The sequence below is a fragment of the Oryzias latipes genome, chromosome 8, assembly GCF_053564925.1.
Source record: "Oryzias latipes strain Hd-rR chromosome 8, Olatipes_Hd-rR_3.1".
Lineage (NCBI taxonomy): Eukaryota > Metazoa > Chordata > Actinopteri > Beloniformes > Adrianichthyidae > Oryzias > Oryzias latipes.
This window is the reverse complement of record NC_136244.1, coordinates 24,326,339-24,354,235: the sequence shown is the minus strand read 5'-3', so window position 1 is coordinate 24,354,235 and position 27,897 is coordinate 24,326,339. Positions and strand designations below refer to the sequence as shown.

The 27,897-nt window shown below is 42.6% G+C and overlaps 5 protein-coding genes across 14 annotated transcripts; 2 read left to right on the top strand and 3 right to left on the bottom strand.

The window, feature by feature from the left end:
• The first annotated feature begins 1,359 nt into the window (after nt 1-1,359).
• Nucleotides 1,360-2,521, top strand: cox6a2 (cytochrome c oxidase subunit 6A2). The gene is made up of 4 exons (XM_004071174.5): nt 1,360-1,500; nt 1,814-1,886; nt 2,086-2,228; nt 2,304-2,521. Exons 2-4 carry the CDS (start codon nt 1,814-1,816, stop codon nt 2,391-2,393), a joined length of 306 nt encoding a protein of 101 aa, XP_004071222.1. The 5' UTR covers nt 1,360-1,500; the 3' UTR covers nt 2,394-2,521.
• A 1,796-nt stretch (nt 2,522-4,317) lies between these two features.
• armc5 (armadillo repeat containing 5) lies at nt 4,318-11,751 on the bottom strand. 2 transcript variants are annotated; one of them, XM_078951843.1, is made up of 8 exons: nt 11,614-11,751; nt 10,987-11,404; nt 10,871-10,901; nt 9,744-9,854; nt 8,692-9,580; nt 7,888-8,630; nt 7,257-7,389; nt 4,318-6,008 (listed from the first exon to the last, which is right to left on the bottom strand). In XM_078951843.1, the coding sequence occupies exons 2-8, from the start codon at nt 11,365-11,367 to the stop codon at nt 4,664-4,666; spliced, it is 3,633 nt and encodes a 1,210-aa protein (XP_078807969.1). In that variant the 5' UTR covers nt 11,368-11,404; nt 11,614-11,751; the 3' UTR covers nt 4,318-4,663. The 2 variants fall into 2 exon arrangements, with proteins under 2 accessions (XP_078807969.1, XP_023813125.1); XM_023957357.2 differs by having other exon boundaries at nt 10,987-11,742.
• Nucleotides 11,752-12,171: 420 nt separating this feature from the next.
• Nucleotides 12,172-14,342, top strand: LOC101170928 (uncharacterized). Its single transcript, XM_004071175.4, has 2 exons — nt 12,172-12,312; nt 12,976-14,342. The coding sequence occupies exons 1-2, from the start codon at nt 12,219-12,221 to the stop codon at nt 13,572-13,574; spliced, it is 693 nt and encodes a 230-aa protein (XP_004071223.1). The 5' UTR covers nt 12,172-12,218; the 3' UTR covers nt 13,575-14,342.
• Nucleotides 12,922-16,470, bottom strand: LOC101167792 (uncharacterized). The gene is made up of 4 exons (XM_004071240.5): nt 16,320-16,470; nt 15,885-16,208; nt 15,333-15,564; nt 12,922-15,252 (listed from the first exon to the last, which is right to left on the bottom strand). The coding sequence occupies exons 1-4, from the start codon at nt 16,338-16,340 to the stop codon at nt 14,543-14,545; spliced, it is 1,287 nt and encodes a 428-aa protein (XP_004071288.1). The 5' UTR covers nt 16,341-16,470; the 3' UTR covers nt 12,922-14,542.
• Nucleotides 16,471-16,767: 297 nt separating this feature from the next.
• LOC101171580 (elongin-B) lies at nt 16,768-25,039 on the bottom strand. 9 transcript variants are annotated; one of them, XR_013657821.1, is made up of 14 exons: nt 24,696-25,039; nt 24,416-24,623; nt 24,193-24,228; nt 23,976-24,082; nt 22,738-22,846; nt 22,604-22,636; nt 22,485-22,517; nt 22,167-22,400; nt 21,640-21,743; nt 21,377-21,542; nt 21,255-21,310; nt 18,980-19,114; nt 17,891-17,999; nt 16,768-17,789 (listed from the first exon to the last, which is right to left on the bottom strand). XR_013657821.1 is itself a non-coding variant. In XM_020705079.2 (12 exons), the coding sequence occupies exons 2-11, from the start codon at nt 24,575-24,577 to the stop codon at nt 21,266-21,268; spliced, it is 1,026 nt and encodes a 341-aa protein (XP_020560738.1). In that variant the 5' UTR covers nt 24,578-24,623; nt 24,696-25,039; the 3' UTR covers nt 20,966-21,088; nt 21,255-21,265. The 9 variants fall into 9 exon arrangements, 5 of the variants coding, with proteins under 5 accessions (XP_023813127.1, XP_004071224.1, XP_020560738.1 ...); XR_013657822.1 differs by having other exon boundaries at nt 24,196-24,228; XR_013657819.1 differs by having other exon boundaries at nt 24,843-25,036.
• Between the last annotated feature and the right edge of the window lie 2,858 nt (nt 25,040-27,897).

The window sequence follows — 27,897 nt, the reverse complement described above, 5'->3', positions numbered from 1 at the left end:
CTGCCCAGATGAGACTCTCAACAGAGAAGCAACTAAGACAGGAGCTTCTGTCAGAGTTAAAGATGGTTAAAAAAAAAGCCTGGAAAAAAAACTCCTAAAAGCTGCTTTTGTTCAATCCTGAATAAAGGACACAGACTGCAGAACAGACATGTAAAGTGAAATGAGGCAGAAATAGAAATTTCAAAGTGTCTTTGAGCAAGGAATTGAACCCCACAATGCTCCTGTTTGGTGTGGTGGCGCCATGAGTGTGTGAATGTTTGTGACTGTTTAAAGCACTTAGAATGAAGGTAAAAATAAAAAGAGCTGCATACGTTTGCACCACTTACCATCACAAAGAAAAATCTACCGAGAAGAGTCACAGTGAAAGCATTTAAAGACAAGCAATCCTGTGAGAGAACATCACTCCATCTGCTGGACACTCCACCTCTGAGCATCATTAAAGGTCTCTACTAGACATGATCCACCTAAATCTGAAAAAAACTCTCACATTTGTGTCTTTTGTGCAACTTTAACAGGCCTTTAAAAAAAACAGCCTCTGAATCTATCTTACATCCTCTCACACCCCCAACCTATCATTACCAAGGCAACAAAAATGGCGAGCAATGTTGGATATTTTTTTGTCTGCTCCTGATTCACGATGATTTGAATGAAGAAATGCTCAATTTTAAGCTCAAATTTATTTTTTTATTTGTCCTCCATCATCAGAATAACGAAGAACTTTAAAAAAAAAAAAAACATTTTCATCTGAGCAGGTCTTTAAATTGTAGCTGAAAACCCCAACTTTCAAAATAAGAGCACACTTTGTGATTTAATTTAGAGAATTTTACAGCAAAAAATGCAAAACAATTTACTTTGCCAACTATAAAAGTTGTTGTTTTATTGTGTTTTGAAAAAGTTTGAGCTTCAGCTTTAAAGAAAGGTAATATTAATGCTTTGTAATAGACAGCTAAATTAAGTCCTGTTGGAATTTCAATTAAGTTGTCATTAGCCCTTGTGCTATCTTGTGGGGTCCAGATGACCCCACGGGTCATCTGGACCCCACAAGATAGAACAAGGGTTAAAATGTGTGCCCATCTAAAATATCAGACAAAAATTCTTTTCTGTCAGACTGCAACAAACTCATATCATGTTTAAAACTTTGACTGACAGCTGAACTGTCACTTTCAGTGCAGGGAGCTTGAACGCTGACCTGCACCTTACCAGAACCTAGAGAAATTCAGCTCTTTGGCCCCTGTGGAAGGCCTGGAAAGTCCCCGTCATGCATGTGCGGCTGCACTCCTCCTGTTTCACGTCCTGAATGCAGCACCTCCTCCTCCAACGACTGAGCACTTTCCCAAATATAAACCATTTCTTGGCTGAGCGACAGATTCAAAACGGGGAGGAGTCTGACGCCGAGTTCAACTCAGGACGGACTGAAGGACAAACAAGTAGGAAGATTTGTGAGAGGACAAAGGGAACAACAAAGCTTCTTTTTTTTTTTGACAAATTCCAGGCTGGAAAGTAAGTGTTTGCTTGATGTTTTCTTCATAGTTTAACATAAACAGGCTTGTGTGGTGTTGATATATCTGGGGACCAGCAGGACATGCCTCAAGCCTCTGTTTGCTCAGGAGAGGACGTGTGCTTGACGCTTTAAGATCTTTTGGAGGATCGGTTTATTTCTGTTTGGGATGTTGGTTCATTAGAAACCATAGAGTTGAATTCAAATGTATCCACACTGTCTTTGCTGAGAAGGTCACCAATGTGGCTTCAGGCGTGAGCGTGTGCACAATGTGACGCAGCTCTGACTTTGCCCTCCCATTGTCCTCTTCCACAGATGTCTTCTGCCACCTTGGCCGCTCGTCGAGTCCTCGCCGCTGCTGCGTCACATGCAGCTGAGGAGGGAGGAGGTGAGTTCGCCATAGCAGGACGTCAGGATCTACCGCAGCCATGTAGTCGTTTCAGATGTGAGATTGCAGGCGCAGAGTTTGAATCCACGGTTAAACATTAACGGAAAGGTCAGCAGGGCTGAAATTCAACCTGATAAGCAGAAGAAATCTGCTCCTCTGCATTTCAGTCTTCAGTTTGGTTGAATGTTTTTTTCCACAGCAAGGACCTGGAAGATCCTGACATTTGTTCTGGCCTTTCCCGGCGTGGGCGTCTGCATGGCCAACGCCTACATGAAGATGCAGCACCACAGCCACCACCAGCCGGAGTTTGTGCCGTATTCTCACCTCCGCATCCGCACCAAGGTGAACGTCAGGCCCACTTCATTAGCAGGCGATCTGTATCTCCATCACCTGGAAGTTGATCTTTCCTTCCCGCAGAAATTCCCCTGGGGTGACGGCAACCACAGCCTGTTCCACAACCCGCACGCCAACGCTCTTCCCGACGGCTTCGAGAGCTCAGAGCACTGAGAGCATCACTCAGTCCGCTCAGCTGACGCAGGCCTCCACCCTCGCTTTGACAATGTTGGCCAACGGGAGAGGCAGCCCTGTCATCGAGGGGCTCGATGGGAATAAAACCACTTTATTCTGTGTGAAAATGAGAACCATTTCATTTCTATTGCATTTAAATCCATGAGATGTTTGGGATCTGGAGCAACAACCTGAATACAGGAAGTACAGCGTTCTCTGGCGTCTGTTTTTATGAAAACAAAAAGCTGGCAGAGACAAAACAACTAAAGCTAGAAAAAACATTCAAAAACACCTTTTGCTGTCAAGTCCAAACCTCTTATAAAGACTTTTTAAGCAAAAATGAAATTTAACAAAGATGTCTTGAGCTTGTGTGTGTGTGTGTGTGTGGGGGGGGGGGGGGTCTGCTGAGCCAGAAAGCTGAGTGTCGTGCCCAGAAAACAACAGGAAAGGAGGGCTGAATGGTTGAGAAAAGTTTGCGGGAGGGAGGAAGGGGAAGAGGATGATGAGAGGACGTATGAACTCTAAAGAAAAGGTCATGTGGAGGTGGAGGGTGGAGCTGAGAAAATCCAAACGGTGCCGGACAATCCAAACAGATTTAGAGTTACCCTAAGAGGTCATTCTATTCCCAAACTCTAGGACACAACAGAGGGGCAAAATAAATGAAAAGTCCATTCGGTCCATTCCTCCATGCAGATCTTCTCCAGAGCTGCGATGTTTTGCCGCCGTTTCTGAGTAACAGACTTTTCTCCACAGAGTCTGTATTGGACTGAGGTCCACAGTTTGGCCAGAACACTCCAGAACCTTAAATTGCTTTTAACGTAGACACTCCCTCGTTGCCCAAGTGACGTGTGTGGGATGATTTTCATTGTAGAAGATCCAGCCATGTTTCCTCCTGAATGTTCTCACTGATGAAAGGACAAGTTGGTGCAAAATCTTTTCAGACCTGCCATCTTCTTCTTCATACGGATCAGTCATCCTTTCAGAAAAGCACCCATGATGCTTCCACCTCCATGCCTCACAGTGGGTATCGTGTCCTTCAGCATCCTTCCCTCTTTGAACACAGGGAGTGGCGTTTCTCCCAGTTCTGGGCCGTTTCCTCGCCAATCCTTCATACTCCACCAGGTGAGATCGTCCATGGAGCTCCAGGTGGAGGAAGATTGAAGACTCACTCCAACTAAAATGCTGTTTTTAGTGTTTTGTACATGTTCTTGTGGCATTTTTCTGATGAATATTAGGAAAATGTAGTTTACCATTACATTTATGAGAGGCAGACAAAACAAAAAGCAGCTCTGCAGAAACTATGTCCAGGAAAACATCACAGATTTTTTACATTTTGGCAAAAAGCAGTTGTTTTTTTTGTCTTACTTTGTTCTTATTGTAAACCATTTCTATTCCTGCCTCCATTGTAGCGCTGAGATTGTATCTAAAATGTAAAGCGCATTCTAAATAAAATTTATTATTACTATTATGGAAAAATCACTGGGGACGCTTAGAAAACAGATCAGAAGGCGATCGGAGTCGGACTTTTAAAACGTTAAACGACAAAGAACCATAGTTCATGAGGGATAAGCAGCTACATAATGAGATATGATGCAGATAGTAAAACATAAGCTTTTAATTCAGAAAAACAGGTCAGTTTTGGAGGAAATCTGCTGGACTTTTTCTTTTCTGCATATTTATATTTGGATAACTCAGTTTAGATAGCTGGTCTCATCCCAACGGCAACATGTTTTTAGGCTTCAGTGAAACAAAAACACCTTTTTGTCGTTGGATTTCATGAAAGTCCAGAATTACAGTCCAGCAGGTCAGGTTTGAACTTTGAACTCCACTGATGTCAGTTTTTGTCTGGATTTGGACCTCCCGGTTCTAATTCGTAAACAATTGTTTCTGCATTTGGATGCAAAGAAGACAAACTGGAAACCAATTGATGTTCAAAGAATATATTTAGCTGCACACTCATCATATCTGACAGCTGTTAGTGCACGTGTGTCGTTCCATAGCATCTCTATGTACAAAATAAATAACCGGCTCCTACAGCATTCCTTAAGTCCAGCTACATGACGGTTCAGGGATGCTCTGATGTCCATCCAATGCACAGCTTCAGAAGAAAAATAATACTGTTGTAAGAAATAAAATAAAAACTGGAACAGAAGCTTATCATGAAGGGACAGGTCCAATTATATAAAAAGAAGCAGATCTTTTTCGTTTATGGAGCTCCAGTGGATGTGAAGAGTTTGTGGAATCGCTGGAAGCTCGTGGTCGGGATGTCTTCAGCTGAGAGCGGCCGAAGCCAGATGGAGCAGGTCCTGCTTCAGAGTCTCTGTGCTGTCCGCCGTCTTGGCTAACCTACGGAGGCAAACTCCGGCGGCGGACGAGGACGGGAACAGCGGGGGCCCATCCCGGACGCCGAGCAGCAGGGACAGGCACGTCCGACCCAATGTGGGGTAGTTGTAGCGCTGCGAGAAGCAGTACATCTGAGGAAGCAGCGAGGCCACGAGGCCAGCAGCTGCCGGCTCCTCACCCCACTGGGGGGGTTCTTTTACTGGTTTTGAAGCAGGAGACACTTTTTTGGTTGTGACTTCGCTCAAAGCATCCAGTCCTGTGCAAATGTTGTGCTCTGCTCCAGAAAAACCCCTTTTCTTCCTCTCAGTTTGCAGCAGAGGACACTTCAGTCCCGTCAGCTCTGCCTCACATGTTGGACTCGCCAGGTTCACCTCAGCAAACTCCTGCTCCAGCTTCCGCTTTTCTGCGTTCCGGTCTGCAGCGGGTTCTCCTCGAGGAGCAGCCTTTGAGGAGCTGGACCACAGGAGCGAAACGCAAAGATCCTCTAAGTCTCTCTGCAGCGGATCCACCAGAAACCTGCACGCTCCCACCATCGCTTCGCCTAAAGGGGTCTTCAGAAAAACCGCGTCTTTGGTTGAAAGCTCTTTGGCCGTTTGGCAGATGTTGAGTCCATCGTGGACCAATGTGTCCAGGATCAGACACGTTGCTTTTGTCCCGCCCCCCTGACTGGTTTCCCCGCCAAAACGACACCCGTGGAGGTAATGAAGCAGCGGGAGCAGCATTCCTGTAGTTGCGTCTTTGATTCTTATGGCTTCTTCTGCTTTAGTCTGAGCTTCTCCAAAGCCTCCTCTCAACAGAGCCCGAAAGTACTGCGAGTGCACTTCGCCCGCTCCCTCCGCCCCGCCCACGGCCGCTCTGTTGACCGGGAGCCGGCTGCCGTCGTCCAGCAGCAGGAACAAGTCGGACGCCGACAGACCGTACGGGCAGGTGTCGGAAAGGCGGGGCTTTTTCAAGGGAGGGGTGGAGTCCACTTCAGGGTGACTGCGTGACGGCAGTGAGCGCCTATCTGTTCTGGCTACGTCAGCTTTAGCGGTCAAAGCAGACAAGCATCCAATCAGGAGAGAGACGTACAGAGAACGGAGGCGAGAGGTCCGACCGGAGGGGGGTAAATTCATCAGGTCGGGAAGCAGCCGGCCACACTCCACGGTGTGATCTTTATCGTCCCCCTCCTCATCGTCATCATCATCAGCGTCAGCGTCAAGACCCAGAGGTTTCAGAGCCAGAAGCAGACCCCCAGTGTCGAGAAGAAGCTTCCTCAACAGAGTTTTGTTGCTGGAGAAGAAACAAAAACATCTTTTTTAGGTCAACTGTGTCATCAGATAACCTTTAGTAGAGTCTGAAGTATACCAGATGTTTACAATGACCGAGGAATGACACCGACCCATGAAACCCATTAAAAATGCTTTAAATGAGGTTAGAATTTAGGCTCCGTTACGGCAGCAAGCAGCCCTGTTAGATGCTAGCACAAGCAGATTGTTGAATTCACTCGCACAGCAAATAGAATGAAATCCCAGGAAGAAAGTGACTATTATTCACATGTAATTTTCCAAATACGTGGGGGCAGAGCTGAACTTCTTTCTTGTCCGCAGGGACTCAGAGGATGGGTTGAGTTTAGGAATGACGGTTACGGCGAGGCTGTGTTCACACCGACGCGGTATGAGGTCCAGACGTGCAATCTGAGTGACGGGAGCAACACAAAGGTCTGGCAGCAGCGGGGCGCAATTTGGTACCCGCCTGAACCAAATGAAGGCGGAGTCACCCTGGGCAGTCTGTCGCAGGGCGGCTGGAGCAGGAGCGATGGCGATCATTATGCCGGCACCCGTGAGGCGAGCTAAAGGCCAGACAGAGAGCCAGGCTGCCGGCAATGATTAAAAAAAAAAAGTCCCCTGATTTTATTCTCGTTTTTATTATGACCCTCACCGGACAGCAGACCTTCAAACTCGGCCAAAGGGAGAACACAAATGCAAATACGTGTCAAAAACACAAATAACATGATTTTCATGGGAAAGGGGACTTTAAACTAACATTACAAGAGTTGTGACACATAACTGTGTTATTGGGATAAATCCTTTAACATTTGTACGTCATTTAGTGGGACTTCGTAGAAAATTTTGTCGACATTTTTCTTATTGTTTTGACTTTATCTTCTGGATGTATTCATTTTTATTTTCTCTCTACACATTTAACCTTCATATTAAAGCATAAGATCTCAATTCTTGTGATTTTTGCAGTAAATAAACGATCGCATTCACTTCTCAGGATTGAGTTTTTGGACATTTTTATGTGGAATTATTGTGGAATGCAATGACAAATATCTGTACAGAAAAAGAATCTGAGGTTGTACTAATGAAATGGATGTCGAGCAGTGCCGTAAAAAAACAGGTTCACTAATAAATCAAATTGTATAGTAGTAAAAAAAATGCTCTAAACTCCCCTGAAGGGTTAAAAAAAACATAAAGCAAAATAACACATAATCGCTTATCTGAACACAACAGACAAAGAATTAAATCGTCTCCTCACCTGTTTAAGAAAGGCAGAGACAGCGCACAGTTCATCCTGTCTGACTCCGAGCCCGACAGCATCACATGGGAAAGGACGCCGGAACCAAAGCCCGACTCGCACTGAACCCGCAGGTTATTCAGAACAGCGACGCCTGCAGAGGCAGAAGACAAATGCAGAGCCTTCAAGAAGAGTCCTCCACACCAAATGAGATATTTTAAAGATCCACTCCGATTTGTTTGTTTATTCTAAACATGTTCTTGTGGCATTTTTCTCATGGAAGAGAACAGAATTAAGCTTAGATGGGGTTTCTTTCTTTAAATCACTGTAAATCAGGAGCAGATGAAAAGGCGTAGGAAATGCTGGACTGGCCACAAGCTCCCTGCTCTGCTCTATTCTGATGCATCCACTTGGACAACCGGATAGCCGTTTTTGTCGTACCGCTACTGTTAGGGAAGGGGGGGCGGGCTTACTCCACACCAACAGTTCCGCTCACACGTCGGAGGTGACTTTTCTAAAAAATCCTCTTTTTAATTTACCGGTAATCATTTAATCTTGATAAAAAGAAGACTGGGAACGCTTTGAAACAGATCAGAAGATGATCGGAGTGGATCTTTAATGCCATTTCTTTCTTTTGCTTCTTCCGTCTTACCCAGCTGTTTCACTTTGGCCTTCACTCTCTCCGTCTGCCTCTCCTCTCCTCCTTTAGTTTGGCAGAGGTGATGGTGAATGAGCGCCACCGAACCCGTCCGGACCAGAGCCTGCAAGCAGTTTGGGTTGCAGCTCAGGCGGCTGAGCAAACGGAAGCACCTGCTGCTCGGGTCCTGGTGCTGAGTGAGGTAGTAGAGCAGCCCAGACGTGACACCAGAGCTGACCAGAGCGCCGCTCGGGTCGCCGGCGTGGGAGAAGCGGGACAGCAGCAGCAGGACGGGAGATTCGGGCGTCCAGGGTTCGGGGTGGTACGGGTGTTGGTAAGCCGCTGCCGGCCGAGGCAAAGACGGAGGGGAGTCCAGAGTGACTTTAGCGAGGAGAGACGCTGAACTGACTCTTCTCTTCTTCTGTGGGGAGGAGAACTTTGACGGAGAGGCCGAGGCTTGACTTGTCTTAGAGGAAGCAGAGGAACTAGTCTCCAGCGCGCTGGAAGGAGACGAATAACTGTACGTCTCTGAAGAGGAAGAGAAGGCAGGTGAAGAAGAACCAGTGGAAAACAAGGACGGCGCGGGGGAAAACGAAGAGGACGCAGACGGAGTGACGGCAACTTTAGGAGACTGAGCGGTTTTAAGAGAGGAAGAGCTTGGAGAAGATGATGGAAGACTCGCACATTCTCCATCCACACGGGACGAATCCAGAAGGTCCCCTTCAGAAGATATTAATCCTTCAGACAGCAGCCAGGATCTGCAGAGGAGAAACGTATAAGTAACTGTAGAAAACATCTTCGACGGTTCCTTTTCTGTACCTCAGACTCAGAAAGCTCGAGGATCCTTGCTCTCTGCAGGCTTCCTCCTTCTTGCTTCCCTCTGGAGGGGGGAAATCAAAGGACTCCAAACACGACGTGGGTAGCAGCTCTTTTGGAGATGTGCCGGATAAGGAGCTGGCATCCAGCTTCTCGGCGGTCTGCTCCTCTTCTCTGGTGATCTTGACAAGCCGTGCGACCAGAAGCGGGACGAGCCCCAGCTCCTGCAGCTGCTCCATGGCGGCCTCGTCAAAAACAAAGTCCACGCAGGCCAGAATGGCCAGCCTGGAAAGCGAGTGGTTCTGATGAGAAGCTAAAAAGCTGGTGAGAACCTCCAAGCCCCCGCTCTCCTTCACTTTGGCCCGATTTACGGCCTCTTTGCAGCACAGGCAAAGAGCCTTGAGGAAGACTCCCGACTTCAAAGGGTCCTTTTTGATCTCCTCTGTGAATTTCTGGATGACACCCAGCGAGCCCACAAGGGGGCGCAAGCAGCCCTGAGCGCACATGTTGGCCAGAGTTTTCAGGGCCAGCTCCTCGAAGCCTTTCCCCGAGTCCTCCGACACCATGAGACCCAGCTGGGCCAGAACCCCAGAACGAGACACCTCCCTGGCACATTCCATGCCGCAGCCTCTGGTCAGCTCATGGAGGGTCTTCAGCGACACCCGCCTCAACCCCTGAGGATACTCTGGAGCGATGAGTGGGGCGAGGGCCGAAAAAGCTCCCTGGGTGATCAGGGAGAGGCGACTCGAAGGGGTATCTGAGAGGTAGAGGAGAGCCCGGGCGGCAGACTGGGCACACTCCAGTTTGAGGCAGGACTCTGCGGGAGGAGCAGCGGTGGGGGAAGACGGAGCCGAGGACATGGACAGACAGAGGACGAGAAGAGGAACGCCACCTGTAAACAGGGAAATACAATTAGTGCAAAACAATGTGATTTTTTCCATTCTATTTTTCTTTAAGGTTTAGACTCAAGTTTCTCGTTTGGTATCCACAGATTTTGCACATAAATAGTTATATTTTAGCACCACAAATGCTTCTCAGCATCCATTCCTAATGACCTGCAGAGTGGATGAGGTGAGAGCCGTCTGGATCCATGGCCAAGTTCCCCAGAGCCCGGGCTGCTCGGTTCAGAACCGATTCCAGAGTCACGTTTCTCTTCATGATGTCAACTGAGTTAAAAAAAAAAAAAACAGTAAATTGCACAAATGTTACAAAGATTTACAGATTTGTCTAAAAGTAAAGTAGGAAACTTTTTTATTTTTAAACATCTGCTTCTCTGTTGGTTTTATCTCCTTGTCACCTTTTTAATTTTGTGGTCACCAAACAGGTCGATTTAGTTTTAGAAGAATGTGAATTTCCTTCACAACAGAGATTTTTTTTTGTTAACCACGCCCACATTCCTAATATGTTCATTGTGTATGTCGTAATGTTTCATTCAGCATTTTAAAAATATAATGTGCAGGCAATAGATGAACGCTACTTTTGGGAGTTCGCTACGCTGACGCCATTTAAAATTACAAACTTAAAAGCAACACTTTTTCACTCAGTAGCTTCCCACTGACGCTCGAGGAGTTAGGAGGCGACAAATCGAAATCCTTAGGAAGAGTTCAGCAGGTACTAAAGGGATTTTTATTTTATTTTATTAAAGACAGTGATGTCTTCCCGAGCTCAAAGGTAAAATAAACTTTGTGGTTGTAGACTTAAGTTGGGAGTGTGTGTGTGAGACTTTGGTAACTTCACTACATCACTATTTGTAGGGCTGTCTGAATCTACATTTTCAAAATCCAGTGCCCTAGAAATTTCCCAGAAGTCTCTGCGAAAAACCAGTGTGGTAAATATAGACCACAATGCATTGCATTTGAACAATTTATGTGGGGAAAAAATGTATTTTAATCTTTAGTTTTTTTTTAAATAAATTATCCAAGTTTTCATCCAGTGGTCATCCCATAATGTTTTCAAACTCCCCAACACGTGTGGTTTCATCTTTAGAGTCCCATATGAGAATTTGGTTCCATTCTTTTTTCTTTTTACATTTTTGCCCGATGTTTTGTACTGGGAGTTAAAATTTTGGTGAGCTTTTCAGTATGTGACAGGGGTGAAATGTTTGCTCAAAAGGTGCATTAAGAAAAAAACCATTGGGAAAACAATCTGTTTCTTACGGTCCAGGACTGCTACGATTACATACCTAGAACATTAATCCCATCCATCTTCCGAACCTGTTAAAAGATAAGCAATTTTCATGGGTATTTAAATGAACAACAACAATAAATAAAAAAACAGTGCCTGTAAAATGTGTGTCACCTCTCTGCGTGTGTCCTGTTCTGTGCAGCAGTTGCCCAGGATGCTGAGGGCCAGGTCCAAAGTCTTCCTTGGGCATTCAGACTGTTTGAGGAGATTCATCAAAGGCCGGAGTCCACCATAACCTCTGAATTTGGCAATGCCAGCCTTCCCAGCCTTGATGTGCTGGGTCCGAATAGCAACCAGGGCTCGCCATTGTGAGACTCGAAATCTTTTGTCCACGTCTTTACCAGAGCCTGCATCCACCTGGTTTTCAGTCCCTGGTCCAGATCTGTAGAGGTGCGCCAAACACCAGGACAGAGATGACTCTGGCAGTGCAGAGTGGCTGTCTTTGGAGGGGGGTCTGGAGTGCTTCCATTCACTCTTTATTGATGATCCAGCCATGACTCCTCAAACTGTCAGGCAAAAATATCCCTCTTGTCTGTCCCCACAAACATAATAGGTCACCACTGGACACTTCCAATGAAACTCCCAGAAATGAAAAAGCATATCTACGCACTTTTAAATGTCAGATAATTCATCCAAATGGAAAATAATAATTTACATAAAAATAATAAAACTTTTTTAAAGCCTCTGGTAATTTCTAACACGATATAGGCACCGGGGGAGAAACAATTAAACTTGTACCACCTGACACCGCAGTCACTGATGGGAAATGGAGTTCACTCTTCCGGTCCACTCCCTGAAAAACAGGCCTACGCGACGATCAAACCAAACGACCTTTATTCTGCATTACAGAGGCGTATCTGCTCAATATTATGCCTTTATGTCCATCTAATATTCCCATTTCATCGTTATTTTGTTACAGATCATCGAAAAACAAATTGAAAAAAAATGCAAACGCTGTGGCTAGCCGCTAACGCCATCTTTAGCAAAGCAACAAACAAGGGCGGGCACAAAAGGGAAGAAATGAGAAAAGAGGTCGGTTGTTTATATGAATTCTGGGATTTGTAGTTCATATGGTATTTCTTTGGTGTTACTCGCTGCATTTCAGACTACATTCCCCACAAAAAAGGTTTGCGAAATCAAAGCATTTAGGGATTGTAGTTTAGATTAATTTTGGGCAAAGTTATTAAGGATACACAGGACTACAAATCCCAAACAAGCAGGTAAAACGTTGATCTTTTTCGACGCCGTAAAAAAGCGTAATGGATTCTGAGTTTGGTTGTTAAATTCCGCGATAGACATCATCGCTTTTAAGGAGAGTTTAGATTTATATTTGGCAAGTGAACACCATGGATGCAATGGAGACTATTGTAATAACAAATAATGAAGGGAAAGAGACAGATAAGACCATATCCGGTTCCGACGTGAGTAAAACGAGAGCAGGTTGGTACTCAGTTCATCAAGTAAAATAGGTTTCATCCCTCATCGCATAATGCGATGAGGAACTGGTGAGTGCGCATGTCTGACTATTGTCGACTGTATACATATTTAGACTTTAAATTCCACTCATCCATCTTTTAAACTATTTTCAAAGCGTCTTTTGATTATAATGACGTTTTCGCCAAATATATAAAAAAAATCTGTCTTGTTTTCTAGGACATAGTTTCTACAGATTGACAGGAGTTCATTAGAAAGCCTGTCTCCACTTCCCATCATCCCGTTGTTTACACTCTTTCCCGCCATCTTACAGCCCCTCACAATCCCCGACATAACATTAACAGTGCAACAAAAGTGTTGGAGCTATCCAACCGTAAGGTTTTAAACCAGAGTCCGGCTCGGATGAGGAAGACAAAGACATAGTTGGATCTAGTTGTTTAGAAATGGATGCATCGGAATGGAGCAGGGAGCTTGTGCCCCACCGACTGCAGCTCCTAAGACACAAATACTCATGATTTACCAAAACTTGATAAACAGAAATGCATGATTTCATTTTAATCTTCTTTATATATGCTCTCAATCATGAGAAAAATGCATAAGAACATGTTAAAAACACAATTTTTAAATGTTTTTATTGATTCTTTTTTTTTTTTTTTTTTAAATCCATAGAATTTATTTGGACCGTGCAAGTTACATGGCAGCTTGTCAATACCCGGCTGGAAATGGACCACGCTTTTGACCAGCCTGTGTGCAAGAAGAAGAAACTGTGGGAAGTGGTGGCAGAGAAAGTAAACAGCAAACTGAGGGAGTCGGAGGCCTCAGATTTCACAGTAAAAGCATACGAGTGTGATCTCAAGTGGAGAAATATGCTGGCCACATACAGGAAGAACGCAGAGCGGGCAAAGCGGCTGGGGCCCGCCAGCGTCCACTGGGAGTTCTTTAAGGCCATGCATGAGGTCCTGGGGAAGAGCAGAGATGAGATCGAAGCCCAGCGCAGGGCCAAGCTCAGTGGCACTAAGGTGGGCAAGGCTATAGCGAGCAAGAGGTTTACGCCAATCCTGCCCACGCCTCCCATTATGCCCGCTCCCTGTCCCGCCAAGCCTCCACAGGACGTCCTGCAACTGTACATGGATTTGCAGGAGAGGAAGTTGAACATGTGGGTGCAACAGAAAGCACTGGAGGAGAGGAAAATAGAAGCAATCAACAATCTGGCCCAGGCCATCTCCAGTCTGGCTCAGAAGAACAGGATGACAAACGAAGGACACTAGGACAGCAGCTTCTATCAGACTTTCATGACACTATATTAATGCTGCGTGTTTTAAACCTCATCATAAAACATTTGATCAAAAAATAACAAACGGCTGATTTATCAGAATGGCTCACGTTAATTTTAATCTTATTGATACTTAAAGAGGTTGTTGTTTTTACTAGACTCCCAAAGAATGCAACAATAGTTTATTTTTTTTGCCTTAATCATCAGTACATCCATGTTAGTATTTAGAAATACTAACAGTTTTACCAAAAACAAATGTGAAGCAACTACCAATCAAAGACAAACCTATTTTTTATAGTTTCAAATTTTGCTTGATCAGGCAGATTGATGGTGATGACAGGAACTCTGCCCTCCTCTTGTCACTGAAGGTTTCAACTTCATATTTCTACAAAACATCAATATCCAGTTTTTTTCATAACCACCATTTACAACCGCATACCCAGATCCCACTGGACATACGTGGAATGTGCAAACATGAAATGATTTGTCTTTAATTATTGTGTTGCTTTGAGGGAACGGCAGCTGAGTAAATTATTGACATTAACTACTCTTCAAAGTTGCAGAAAATTCAAAGTTTTTGTACATTTTTGTGTTTGGTTATTTTTTTTTTTAAACGTATAAATTACACTTTTAATTCTTTGTTTTGTTGTCAAGATCAGAACATGTCTTAACTCCCTTTTCAAAACACAATCGGATATGAAAATGTTTATCAGCCGAAAGATTAATTTGCTTGAATTCCAAAGAAGTTCCTGCAGCAAACACATTGCTTAACTTTTTGTTTGGCTTTGTGTTTGTTTGTTTTTTAGTTGAAAAAATTTTTTATTCTGAAAAGCACTTTTTCTTGTTTTTGTATGAAAAATGTTTTATAAATTAAGATTGAATTGATGGAATGGGACAAAACAGCAGTGACAGAAATTCAGGGAAATCCGATAAAGATGGTGTTCATCCTCACTGACCCACATATTAAATCCTCGCACTGTTGACATTTTTAAACAGCAACTCTGCAACTCCATCTCGATGAAGAATCCCCTCCTCATCGACTGCTACTTCTCTCTCGGGGATCGGGGCCTCCTCTGTCTCAAAGGGTCCCTCAAACTCTTGTCCCGTGTTCAGGAAAACGTTGTGTAAAACACAAGCGGTCAGCACAACGGCTCTGGCTCGCTCAAAGTTTCCCACGTCCAGGTACTTGAGTCTTTGGAATCGAGCTTTCAGTTTAGCCACAGCCTGATCAAATGTCCCAAAATGCTCCTCTAGAGTTTGGTTGAAGAGCTCCTCCTTCCGTCCGCAGCTGTTTTCGTATGGAGTTAAAATCTGTGGAGTCAGTGGGTATCCGGCCCTTGCTACGAGGAAAGAACCTGAGGGCGTCAGATCAGGCTGCTGTGCAAGTCTGTTCCTCAGAGAGGTGCCTCTCCCGTCCTCTAAACCTGTTCCAGCTCTGCAGTGGAGGATCTGGCCTCTGTGGTCACAAACCAGCTCCAGGCGGAGCCAGGAGCCAGGATGCGTCTCCATCTTCATTTTAGCCCTCTCCATGACACGTTTGCCTACTGGCAGACGGATTGGGATCCATGTGTGTCCCAGCACTCCTAGAACTTGAGGAACCCCTTTCCCGTTCTCCTGCTCGCCTTTTCCAAGCAGACTGGAAAATGGAACAAGCGTCTCCGCGGCGTCACTGCCTGGACGGTAACATTCAACCGTCAGTTACAACATTTCAGCCCAGAAATGACCCTGACCCTCTAAACCCGCTTAAACTCACCAACTGGCCATCTAATGAGCTTCTCCTCCAGCCTGTTGATGCGCTCACAGAAAGAGAAGAAGATCCGGTGGATGTTTCCTTTCTCCAGCTGGAAGCGGTCAGACACTGCCCGGTAGCTGACCCGCTCCGACAGCAGCGTGAGAGACAGGAGGACCGTGTGGGACAGAGACAGTCGAGCCCGTCCAGCCATCCGAGTCCCAGCTTTGGAGCTCTGCAGGAGCTCTGAGATGTGCTGGAGACAGAATCACAGCTCATCTCTGGATGCAACTGACATTCAACATGTTCTCATTCACTCCCCAAACGCTATGAGGTTGACTTTATCCTACAGAAACGTTTACGATTGTTTTATTAATTTTTTTGGACATTAGGTGACACTTCAGGTCCAGACTTTATGGAAGTTTAAAATAAAGAAAAAGCATTTAAATACAAAGCAATCAGCAAATATTGGTAGCCTCCTTAAAATAATCAAGTTTTCTTTTTTTTTAAATCTGATATATTTCAGAAGCAAGTATCTGCTAAATATGTGGATGCTCATTCAGACCACGTGATCACCTGAACAGCCGCATCGTCCACAGAGTCCCGCTTCGGCTGGGACTCCACGGCTTCTGCAGACCCACTTTCTGTTCGCATTTGAGGCGCCGCGTTCGCTTGACTTTGTGTCAACTGTTCATAAATACAAGGAGACTTCTTCCTTTTAAGTGTTGATGCCAGGTCCGACTCCAGGATCTGCTCCACCGCCTTGTCCAACTGATGCTCGAGCTCGACCGCGTTCAGAGGCTGCCATTCCCGCTCCATCATGTCCAAAACGGCTTTCCCCGCCGACAAAACATACTCAGTGACGTCCATCTGCGCGGATGAGAGGTGACCCACGTCCACCTTTATCCACGCAGCGAGAAAAAAGTTCACAAATCAGACAGACCTTTAGCTCTTGCACCATAGCTAACTGCACACAGCTAGCTTAGCCTGTTGTTTGCTGCCTTCACGTACCGTTGGAAATTTGAGCGGCATGAGACGTTTAGGATCTTTCGGAAATCGTACATTAATTACCTTATGTCGAGAGTTTTATTTTATAACAGCGCCAATAAATGACGCACTTCATTCAATACAAGTATACGTGTATTGTAGTATAAATGATGACAGGAGAGGTCGCTATCACGAGGCTTCACGCACGCGCGTATATTAGTTTTTTTTTTTTTTTTTTATGTAAGGAGTAGTCCTCAGAAGACGCACACTCACAGGGAGTATATTTAAACTCCACACAGAAATAAATGTTTCATTTATAAAGACATTTTTTTAACCAAATTCTACTTTCTTTCAACAACAACAAAAATAACTTTTACACTAGTTTTAGTTCAGAGGAAAAGCACAGCTTACCATCAGCAGCAGTTAACTGACAAAATGTCAACAGTAATAAATCACGGTGCAAAAACAGGTCAAAAACAATTGTTTTAATGTTAAATGAAACAAAAGTGCAGCTCTGTTTCCGCCACACAGTTCCACTGCTTTGATTTTCAAACACATTTTATGCAACAATAAACACTTTTGACATGGTCGGTGAGTGGGAAATAATACAGGAACTCCTGAATGAAGTTCACAGTTGTTTTACACCATAACCTTTATAAACTTTTTTACCCCCAGTTCAACTCAATATTCTATGGGTGATGTTAAAAGGGGTGTTCGGTACCAAAGATCAAAACAAAAGGAGTCAAATGAGCCGCCTGCTGTATCTGAAGCAATGAAGGCCACTCATTCAAATCACCGCCTTGATTTTCCAGCTACAATCTCGTTTTTAGATTCCAATAATCTGAAAACATGTCTGTTCTTTTTATAAATTCTTGTCCTTTACCTCAAAGATTGACCAATTCCCACCTTTTGTTGCAACACATTCAGACCAAAAAACATGTTAATCCTAATTTAAGTTTCATAAAGAAAGACAAACATAAAAGCCTAAAATGTCACAACTTCAAAACTCAGAGTTTTAAGCCAGCAAAACAAGAACACAAAGTAAGACAGCAGTTACCTTACTTAAAAAATAAAAATTAAATAAAGAGGTACAAGTCTTAAATTCAGCCTTTACCAATCCAATGGATGACTGACAGTGTCATAACAAGTCCAACAGATGTTTCTGAAGGGTCTTGTAAAATGTTGTAAATTTATCTAGCATGCGCTTTCCAATTCAAGGCAATTTAGGTACCCTCCAATTACAAAGGGAGTCCATGTTTGTTGATGCCCTGCTGAAGATCTGCCAAAGACACAGGAAAACTTGTCTTGCAGAGGCATAACTTCCCAAAATGCAACCCATCCTTCCCTCTGCGTGTCCCTCCGGCGTCCCCGCTTCCTCCCCTCACTGGATGGCCTGCTCGTTGGCTGTGCTGCCTGAATCTTGGGGTTTCATGACATCAGGAAGCTCAGGCGGGGTGGAAAATGACTCGATCCTCAGCTGCTCAAATGAGTCGTCTGGGAGGAAAGGGACAAAAAAGGAAATGTGAGGTGAAAGGAACAGCCAGGACTGGAAGAGTTCGAGTGAAAACGATCAAATGAGCGAAGACGCGACTCACCACCCAGACGAAAGGCTAAACCCACTGTCGCCGGGGCTTGAGGTCGTGCTGTTTGATTCGTGAAGCCACAATTTCCAAGAGTCTGAGTGTCATTAAGCAGCACGTCATCCTTAAAAAAAAATACATAAAAGTGAAATGATGAAGAGCCAACTGTTCACTTGTTTTACTTAACATCTGAGAGGATCAACTTGAGAGTAGGGAAAAATCCAGCAAAATTAAAATAGTATGGATTAACCAGCATGCTGCCAGCAGTCATTTACATCTGCATGATCTTTTTTAAAGCCATTATTTAAAGCCATTATTGCATCTTTTTAAATGTTCGTCCTTGTGCTCTTTGCCTCAGAAAGGCAGATTCTTCACATATCTTTTGATAAAAGAGGTTTCAAACTTTTCTGTTTGCTCAGACTTTCAATTTGTCTATAAATGTCTTTGTGAGAAAGACATTCGTCTGAACAGGAGCTCGCAGTCACCTCTAACAGTGGCTCAAGTTACTTGGCATGACCCCCTGGAAGATTTCTGTCTAATGAATTTATGTAACGATGGAGGGGTCTATACCAGAAAGGCCTTACCACACCACACAAGCTGATTTTGAGTGTATACTATGTTCAAAACTTAGGAGTTTGTATTTGTTAAGAAGGATTTCTTATCCAGGATTTTCTTTTAAAGCAGAATTCAACAATTCTTAGACCAGAGGAGTCATAATGTAGTTAATGTTGTACAAATTATAGTTCATAGTTTTTAAAATATTGTTTTCCAAGATGATTGGAGTGGGACTTAAAATGAGAATGCATTAAAACCAGGCTTTCCAGGGTGTCCCCTGCCTTCACCCACAAGTGGCCGGGATAGGCTCCGGCAGCCCCGTGACCCCAAAAGGGATAAAAAAAAAGGATTGGAGAATGAATGAATGAATTCTAAAAGATTGTTCTGAGTTCCCTATGAATGATGACTGAGAACCTTCACCATCCAAACATATACGAAACTATCAGGTCTGGTTAACAAGAATTCATCCTGAAAAACAATGTGTCAATTTATGATAAACTAACAGCAAAAGCATAAAAGGAAAACATACATGGGGAGCGTTTAAGTCACCTTATATAGTCTCTGATCTTCAGGTGGCTTTTTCAAAATGCCTTCCACAATGCGCTTCAGTTCATAGACTGTGGTAGACTCTTTGGCATCTGTGAAGATGGTCGTCTTGTGACGTCTGATCATTAAAAACACATCCTAAAACAACAACAAATGTCATTAGGAGAATGAAATAGTCCCTGATGTCACGCAGAAATGCTTACATCCCAAAAAGGCTTTTATTTTTAAAACAAAAACCTCATTCTGATAAGATCAATTTTTTGTTTTATAATGCAGATAGAAGCAAAACACAATTTCAAAGACTGAAAGCACGTATCATGAGGAAAAGATCAATAATCAATTAATGTTGTCAAGTCTTTTTCCCCTATTAAACCTCAATGGCAAATTCATGTCTATCAAATGTGTGAAAAGTAGGACTAGCATGAGTTAGCTTTATCTGCTTCAAAGCTAACAAACTATTTAGATATTTTGTACACATTATTGTCATGGGATCATTTTTATTAGCTAAAATCTGAAGTTGACTTAATTGTTTGGCCTCCTAAAAGCAGCGATACATCTGTCGCTTAGCGTCTAGACTAGACGGGACAGCTTAGCTATTTCAGCGTTAGCTAATGCTAACCATTTCACTAAACATTAGTTTCTCTTCGCTAAGGACAATTCTAGGATACGTGTGTTAATAATTACGAAACATACAGCATTTTACAATTAATCTGACCCTGAATCAATACAACTTAAGACTGTACTTGAGTATTTTTTGTCAAGTTCTTCCACTGACGATTACGTTAGCAACTTAGCTAACTCCCTCATGTAGCTATACATATTTAAGTTTTTTGTTTACTTATTGTTTGCGACAAACGTTATGACACATTTTAACCATTGCTAAACTTTTTTTTCCACCGACACTGCTGTCACGCTGTAAGAGTCAGCTGCCGTGTTCATTAGTGGAAGCTAATCGCTTTTAGCACAGGTTAGCTAAACACAAAGACGTCTGTTTTTAGAAAGATTTTTTTGTGACGCGCGGAATTACGCGACTAATTTTAGACATTTTACAACGTAGACACGGTTTCGGTGAACTAGTAAGTTGGGTTTTAATAAGTCAAAAAGAGATGAATGTTGTGGGTTGTTATGTTTTCCACACTCACCATTTCTTGCGGTTTGCTGCACACAGGAAAAAAAAGCCGCAACTGCACGACGACAACTCTGAGCTCATAACATTATTAGGCTGCCCCAACTGCGGTTCCACCTTCTGCCAGCTGGGGGCAGCAAAGACGCTCCCATTACAAACAGCTGCTTTTGAAAATAAAAGAAATCGTCCATGGACATTGCACAAAATGGCAAAATAGAACTTAGAAAAATAAATGTTTATTTATGTGCATTAAATTGATTTAAAAAAAACAATCCCTTGTTTGATGAAATAGTTGTTTTAAATAGCCAAAACTCCAAATATACATCTATAATGTAAATTAAAGCAAATAGTGGTGGTTCAGTAATAGCATTGGTGACAGTTTAAGACCTTTTTAGACTAAATCTTTCATGTCTAAAAACCTCAACATTTTAAATATACAGAAAACCTGCAACCTAAATAAATAAACAAAGAGGAGATCTCGCCTTTCGGACCATCACTCTATATCTTTGGAATTCCCTTCTTTTGTGGCTGCGTCAGAACAACTCCATCAAATGTTTTAAAACTCAGGTAAAGATGAATTTATTTAGGATCGCTTGATATTTTTTTTTCTAATGGTAATTTTAACTTTTATGTGCACTTAAATTGTGGAATGTTTTAAGCTGTCTGTGTTTGGGCTTTGGTTTTATGCTTTTATTTTTGTAACGCACTTTGCGGGTTTTATTCTGTAAAAGGTTTTATATGAATAAAAAAAAAAACTAAAGCTGTACTGTTAAAAGCAGTGAGTGCAGAGATCCACACATCAGACAAAACCTCTCAAAGAACACAATTAGTTACGTTAATCAACAAAAACAACTGGAGAATCATTTAAAGAGGTGAAAAATACTTTATTCCTGGTTAAAAAAAAATCTTTAGTTCCCAGCAAGAATATATATGAAATTCTATCCTGGTTTAAATACAAAGCTGGCTTGGCTGCAGATTCAAAGGCCCTGAAAGTAAAAATCAATTCATCAAATCCTGCACTACTGTTGGGAGAGAATTTGTTAAGTAGCTTAAAACATGAAGCTACTTTTTAAAAATATAAACAGCTACCCAACAACATAAAAAAAAATACAAAACACTCAATTTTCCAAACAAAATATAACAGATTCTTACCATTTTAGGCTTCATCTTACAACAAAAACACTGTCTTGGATCTCGGAGGCAGAACGCTGTGGAACAGAGAGAACCCAGTTAATCCTTTAACCACCTTTAGACTTCAAATGTTCAAAGCTTACATCCAGCTCTCTGGGGGATCGATAAGGCTCCACTCCATTACAACAGAGTATTGAAAAAGGCCTGTTCTTCAGGGAGGGGTGTTCATTGAAGCACAGACTGAAAACTTTGGCCGGCAGGTAAACGTTCCAGTCAGCCGCGTGCTCCTCAGTGAGATCACACACCATCCTGTTGTGTTGGAGACAACCAAGCCTGACCTTTAATGACGAAACTCCAAAAAAACAAAAAACAAAAGAGTCATCCTCAAAGTCATCTGAGCACCGGCCTGTCAATCAGCTGAGGTGTGACCAAATCCAAAGAGCCCGTCTGCTGATGTTGGACCACGATAGGGACGGAAATCTTCAGCTGATCTTTAAGCTCTTGGTTAACCTTGAACAAGGAAACAACAAATCACAAATAAATCCCAACATGGTCTTAAAAAATCTGCTAAAACTTATCCGGACGGAGTCATCATCAGTTTTCTCTGACGCATTTGATGACGGAAGGTTCTAAAATAGTTTTCACTCTTAGAGAGGGTGGAGGAGTGAGCTGCTCGTGGGTCAACTTAAGCATCAGTCATATCCTGTATGTGCTGAGGCATGATGGAGGAAGGAAAGGAGCACTTACTCAGGAGAAATTGGGTCATAGTTTGAACATGATGCCCCTTTATTTACTAATATTTACATTTCTGAAAGAAATATTAATTTTCTTAGTTGGCGCTACTGGCACCTTGTTCTAGAGCCTCTATCCTACTTTGGTGCCAACAAAAACACGTGTTGAAGTCTGCAGAAGTAGTGTAAATGAAACACTCACTTTGTGCACGATGTCATGAGGAAGTCTGGACAGGATTCTGAAAGGGTATCCAAAGTAGGCGATCATATCTGCAACGTTCTTCGCCACATCTGAAGGAAGGCAGGACTGCATGGGCACGGCCTCCACCCATCTGGAGTAGTAGTCTGCGACGGTCAGAATGTATCTGTGGCCGTTCAGCGTCCGTGGCAGCGGCCCTCTGACGTCCAAGCCGAGCCACTGCCAAGCCTCCTGTACCTGCACGGCCAAAATGGCAAAGAGTCAGTTCCAGGCGAGGACTCTCATCTGTATGTTGCGTCAGCCTGTTTCTAAAAGATGTACCTCTATAATATTTACAGAGTCTTTATGGTTCGTCTGTGGAAACAGAAAGGAAAAATGAAAATTGCACTAATATTGAGAGATTTGGGGTGTTTTTTTATGACAGTTTTTCAGCTACTTACAGTAAAATCAAAGTCTGGGATCCACTGAACAGTCTGTAAACGCACAAAGACATGTGAGAAGATAAATGCGCAGTTAGGATACTTCTTCTACTAACTATAATTAGTTCAGGTCAAACACACACAACATAACGTACATGAGGTGCACAGTAATGTCCATGAAAGAAATGCGGAAACGATTTGATCTTCATCAATCCTTCATCAGCTATGATTCTCCATCTCTCCAACTTTACAGGTTCTTTGTCTCTAGACATAAAAAAACACATGATTACCACAATAGAACCTCTAATAACAGAAAATATCAGAGTAAAAAGACAAAAAAAAGTCAGATTTTTCAGATAAAACACTGTCAAATGGTTTCACTGCATTTTCATTTTAAATCATCTTTTCTTAAATGTGGTCCAAGTGGTCGTTTGATTTTTATTAAGACGTTTTTAAGCCAAAATTCTAAATTATTAGAAATTTGTGGCTGGGATCGTTGGCATGGAGCAACCCCATCCCCTCTTCCCATCACTTATAACCGAGCTATGACTTTACATCCACTCCCGCTTAGCTTACAGCCCCTCACACCCCCAACCTTACATTCCCGGCAAGCAACCCATGCAGCTGTACAGATGCAAAACATACACAGATCTTTTTGTCCATAAGTAGGTCAGGGAGCTTGCAGAGTATTTTCTACGTCACAAATACGATCTTTTTCAAAGTGTTTGTTTCCTGCTCCTGATTCACAAAAAGAAATATTCAGAAATGTGATTTTTTTTTATATATATATGTCCTCCTTGATCAGAAAAATGCTACAACAACATGTTAGAAACACAATTTAAAACGATCTTAGATATTGACGATAACATGAAGTGTCTTCTCAGTTCATTAGAATACTCATAAACCTGCCTTTGCTCATATTTCTGGGTTAAAACTTCCAACCAGCTATCATGATAAGTGACAGATATTTGAAATAATTGAAACCTTTTACAGTGTGAATATCATAGAATGACTTCTAATGAATGTTTTCTGATGATAATCAACCAGCACTTGATTTTGTTACTTGAAAAGAATCTATCGGATCAGAACCGGATTATGGCAACTATTCAAAACTATCAAATGAATTAACTCAGTCAGTAGGAGTGGGATTGTATCAAATTGCATCTTCTCACCCCTTTTCAAGCAATACATTAAGCTCTACATGACTTTAGTTAATAGACCATATCTTCAATTGAGCAAATGTGAATCAACTGTTTTTGTTTTTTCAGTTTTTTTATCTATGCATTAAATCATTTTTGTACTGAGTTTGATAAATCTGTGTGAAGTTTTTATTGCATTGGCTACAATAAATGGTTGAAATCAATCCATCAGTGGTGAAGACTTAGTGACATACGTTTGAGTTTGTTCTGTTTGGTCGACCTCTTTCTGCTGGGCGACGCTTCTGGATGTTTCTGCAGCAAACTGAACCGTCTCCGACTCCAAAGCTTCAGAACCAGCAGGCTGATTACAGAAGTTCAAGTTAGCAGATGGTATAAAGACCACAACAATAAACCGGTTTCATGTTTACGGGATAACACTTATATAAATTTCATTTTATTGCCGTTTAGTACCACCTTGCTTCTCTTTCGTCTCTGACTGGCAGACACCTAAAGAAAAAAGAAAAAAAAACATTACGGAAATTTTTTCTCATTATTTATGGTTCATGCCAACTTTACATAGGAGATATTCGTTTGTTTGTTTGTTTTTTAAACTATGGACAATCGGAGTCAGCAGGAAGTTATGACTGAGATGCAGACAGATGTTTCCATGGAGGACAGACAGAAACGCACAGACCTTTTTTTCCTGCTGTGTGATGATCTTTGAGGAGGAGAATATCGTAGGAACCGCGTCTCCTCGCAGAGTCACGTTCTTTCCTGTTCTGTCGATGTATTGCTCCTCAAAATGATGGATGCACAGCACAGAGAAGCGAGACGGAGTCCAGTCCTCCAGGTTCATATTCGTCAGCCATTTTTTGAGTTTTCTGCTGTTATTCAAAGGAAACCTGTTGGACAAGAGATTTCAAACTGAACCTTTCTGTTCTTTTCAACATCCAATCGATGCACTACATACATACGTAAATAATCTGAGCCCCGTTCCCAGTCTGTTTAACAGATATCAAACTGTCTTATAGAGAACATTTGCCAAATATAACTCATTTTGCAGAATTTGGTTCACGTCTGTCTGTGTTGACTGTTTCTTTTCGACAGAAAGAGATTCTTACTTAAAGAATTTAACGTCGGAACCGCTTGACTCCTCGCAATTGTATGCACAACGATATCTTCCCATTTTTATAAGTTAAATTCATAAAACAATAACAATAATAAAGTTTCAGTCAACTTTTAACCCGACAAACTAGTACTGCTGCTAAAGATTTTGTCCAAAACACGCCAATCAATAGCTGACCCCGTATCTACATCCGGTTTGGTTTTTCAAAATAACATTAAACAGCAGAGTTTCTTTGAGGAAAAGAGAAAAACAAAAGTTTTTACACAAACATATTAAATCTTCTTCACTAAGAAAATATTTCGCATATATTTTAAGGAAAAACTCATTTATATAGGTTGGATAAACATGAAAGTTATTCCTATTTTGTCGAATAGATTTCCAGACCGGATGTTGCTTCTTCTTCTACACAATTTGCTTCGACACTGCCCCCTTGGGGAAGCTTGTGACAATTCCTTTCTGAAACTTTATTGTAAATGTCTGGTGCAAAACCACAAAAAAAAATGTCATTATACATTGTAAATAAACACAAAAATTAAACAAGGAATGAAAAATACAATAAGATAGAATGCCAGGGGTATGATTGAATAAATAATAGCACAGAATGGGTGTGTAAAGCTACATATGACATAACATTACAGATTTAACATGAAAAATGTTTATGTTGGGAACAAATCGTAACACATTTTAATTCGATATAACAAGAGAATTTTGTTAGAAAATTTAAATTCATTATTGTAAAATGTATCAAAGAGTAGAAGTAGTAAGTTTCTTAAAAATTCTAACGGCTTATTCTTGTGTTGATGGAAGCCACACAATACATGTTTCAAAGGCAAAAAAGGAGTGTGTAACAAAAGAAATCACCATAAATGTGCCAAAAGATTAAAAAAAGGGGCAAAGCCAAAATAAATAAACGTTTCAGGTGAAAGTTTACAAAAGGTCCACATTTTCTCATTACTGGATTTAAATCTTTTTAAATACGTTTTTGAAGGGTAAAATCTAGGTAACATTTTTAAGAAACTTATTTTACATCACTGGAAATAAGATAGTGACTACGTATCCTTTAGCAAGATACATCATCTGCATTTTTGTCTGCAATAATGAATAACACGATGCAAAGTTACAATATTTTTCTGAAAGCTCTCTAACATCCTCATTACTTTTCCTGGAACGTGATGTGAAACTGATTTTTCCAACTGTGGATTGCAAAGATTGAAAGTGAGAGACTCAAGTTAGGCATTCCAGGAGATATTGTACTTAAAACTTAGTATATTCTTCAGGATTATTTTTGGGTGCATCTTTTTTTGGGGGAAATTCGTGATAAATATTTAAAGTGCAACAAATAAGAATCTAGCCACAGGGGTTGCAAGCCAGTAACTTCTGTGCCGGTCCCAAGCCCGGATAAATAGAGAGGGTTGCGTCAGGAAGGGCATCCGGCGTAAAAATTGCCAAAATAACCATGCGAATCATGCACAACACTTTAGACATACCGGATCGGTCGAGGCCCGGGTTAACAACGACCGCCACCGATGCTGTTAACCTACAGGGTGTCGGTGGAAATTTGACTACTGTTGGTGGAAGAAAGAGGGGAGGCAGAAGGGTCCGTTGCCAGAGAGAGAAGGGAAAAGGCAGGAACATAGGTTTGAGAATAGGGACTCTTAACGTTGGCACAATGACAGGGAAAGGCAGAGAGCTGGCAGACATGATGGAGAGAAGGAAGGTAGATGTACTGTGTGTGCAGGAGACAAGGTGGAAGGGCAGCAAGGCACGTAGTATTGGAGGAGGATACAAACTTTTCTATCATGGTGTTGATAGGAAGAGAAACGGGGTAGGAGTGATTCTGAAGGGGGAGTTTGTAAACAGTGTTCTAGAGGTGAAAAGAGTCTCAGACAGGATGATGAGCCTAAAGTTAGAAATTGAAGGGGTGATGGTGAATGTAGTCAGTGGGTATGCGCCACAGGTTGGCTGTGAGTTAGAAGTGAAGGAGAGATTCTGGAGTGAGTTGGATGAGGTCATAGAGAGTTTTCCCAGAGGAGAGAGAGTTGTTATTGGAGCAGACTTTAATGGCCATGTTGGTGAGGGCAACAGAGGTGATGAGGAGGTGATGGGCAGGTTTGGTGTGAAGGAAAGGAATCTGGAGGGACAGATGGTGGTGGACTTTGCGAAGAGGATGGAAATGGCTGTAGTCAACACTTACTTCCAGAAGAGAGAGGAACATAGAGTGACATACAGAAGTGGAGGTAGGAGTACCCAGGTGGACTACATCCTATGTAGACGAGGTCATTTGAGAGAGGTTAATGACTGCAAAGTGGTGGTAGGAGAGAGTGTAGCCAGACAGCACCGCATGGTGGTGTGTAAGATGACTCTGGAGGTCAGGAAGAAGAAGAGAGGGAAAACAGAAAAGAAGACCAAGTGGTGGAAGCTACAGAATGAAGAAACTTGTGAGGAATTTAGGCAGAAGTTGAGACAGGTCCTGGGTGGTCAGGATGAGCTTCCAGATGACTGGGAAACTACAGCAGAAATTATCAGGGAAACAGGTAGGAAGGTGCTAGGTGTGTCATCTGGAAAGAGGAAAGACGGTAAAGAGACTTGGTGGTGGAATGAGGAAGTACAGGAATGCGTCCAGAGGAAGAGGTTGGCTAAAAGGAAGTGGGATGTAGAAAGGACTGAGGAAGGTAGACAGGAGTACAAGGAAGCGCAGCGTAGAGTGAAGAGAGAGGTGGCAAAGGCCAAACAGAAAGCTTACGATGAGCTTTATGACAGGTTAGACACAAAGGAAGGAGAGAAGGACTTGTACAGGCTAGCCAGACAGAGAGACAGAGATGGGAAGGACGTGCAACAGATAAGGGTGATTAAGGACAGAGATGGAAAGGTGCTAACAACCCAGGAGAGTGTACAGAAAAGATGGAAGGAGTATTTTGAGGAGCTGATGAACGAGGAAAATGACAGGGAAAGAAGGGAGGAAGATGTGGTTGTTGTGGAGCAGGAAGTAGCAGAGATTGGAAAGGATGAGGTTAGGAAGGCTCTGAAAAGGATGAAGAGCGGAAAGGCCG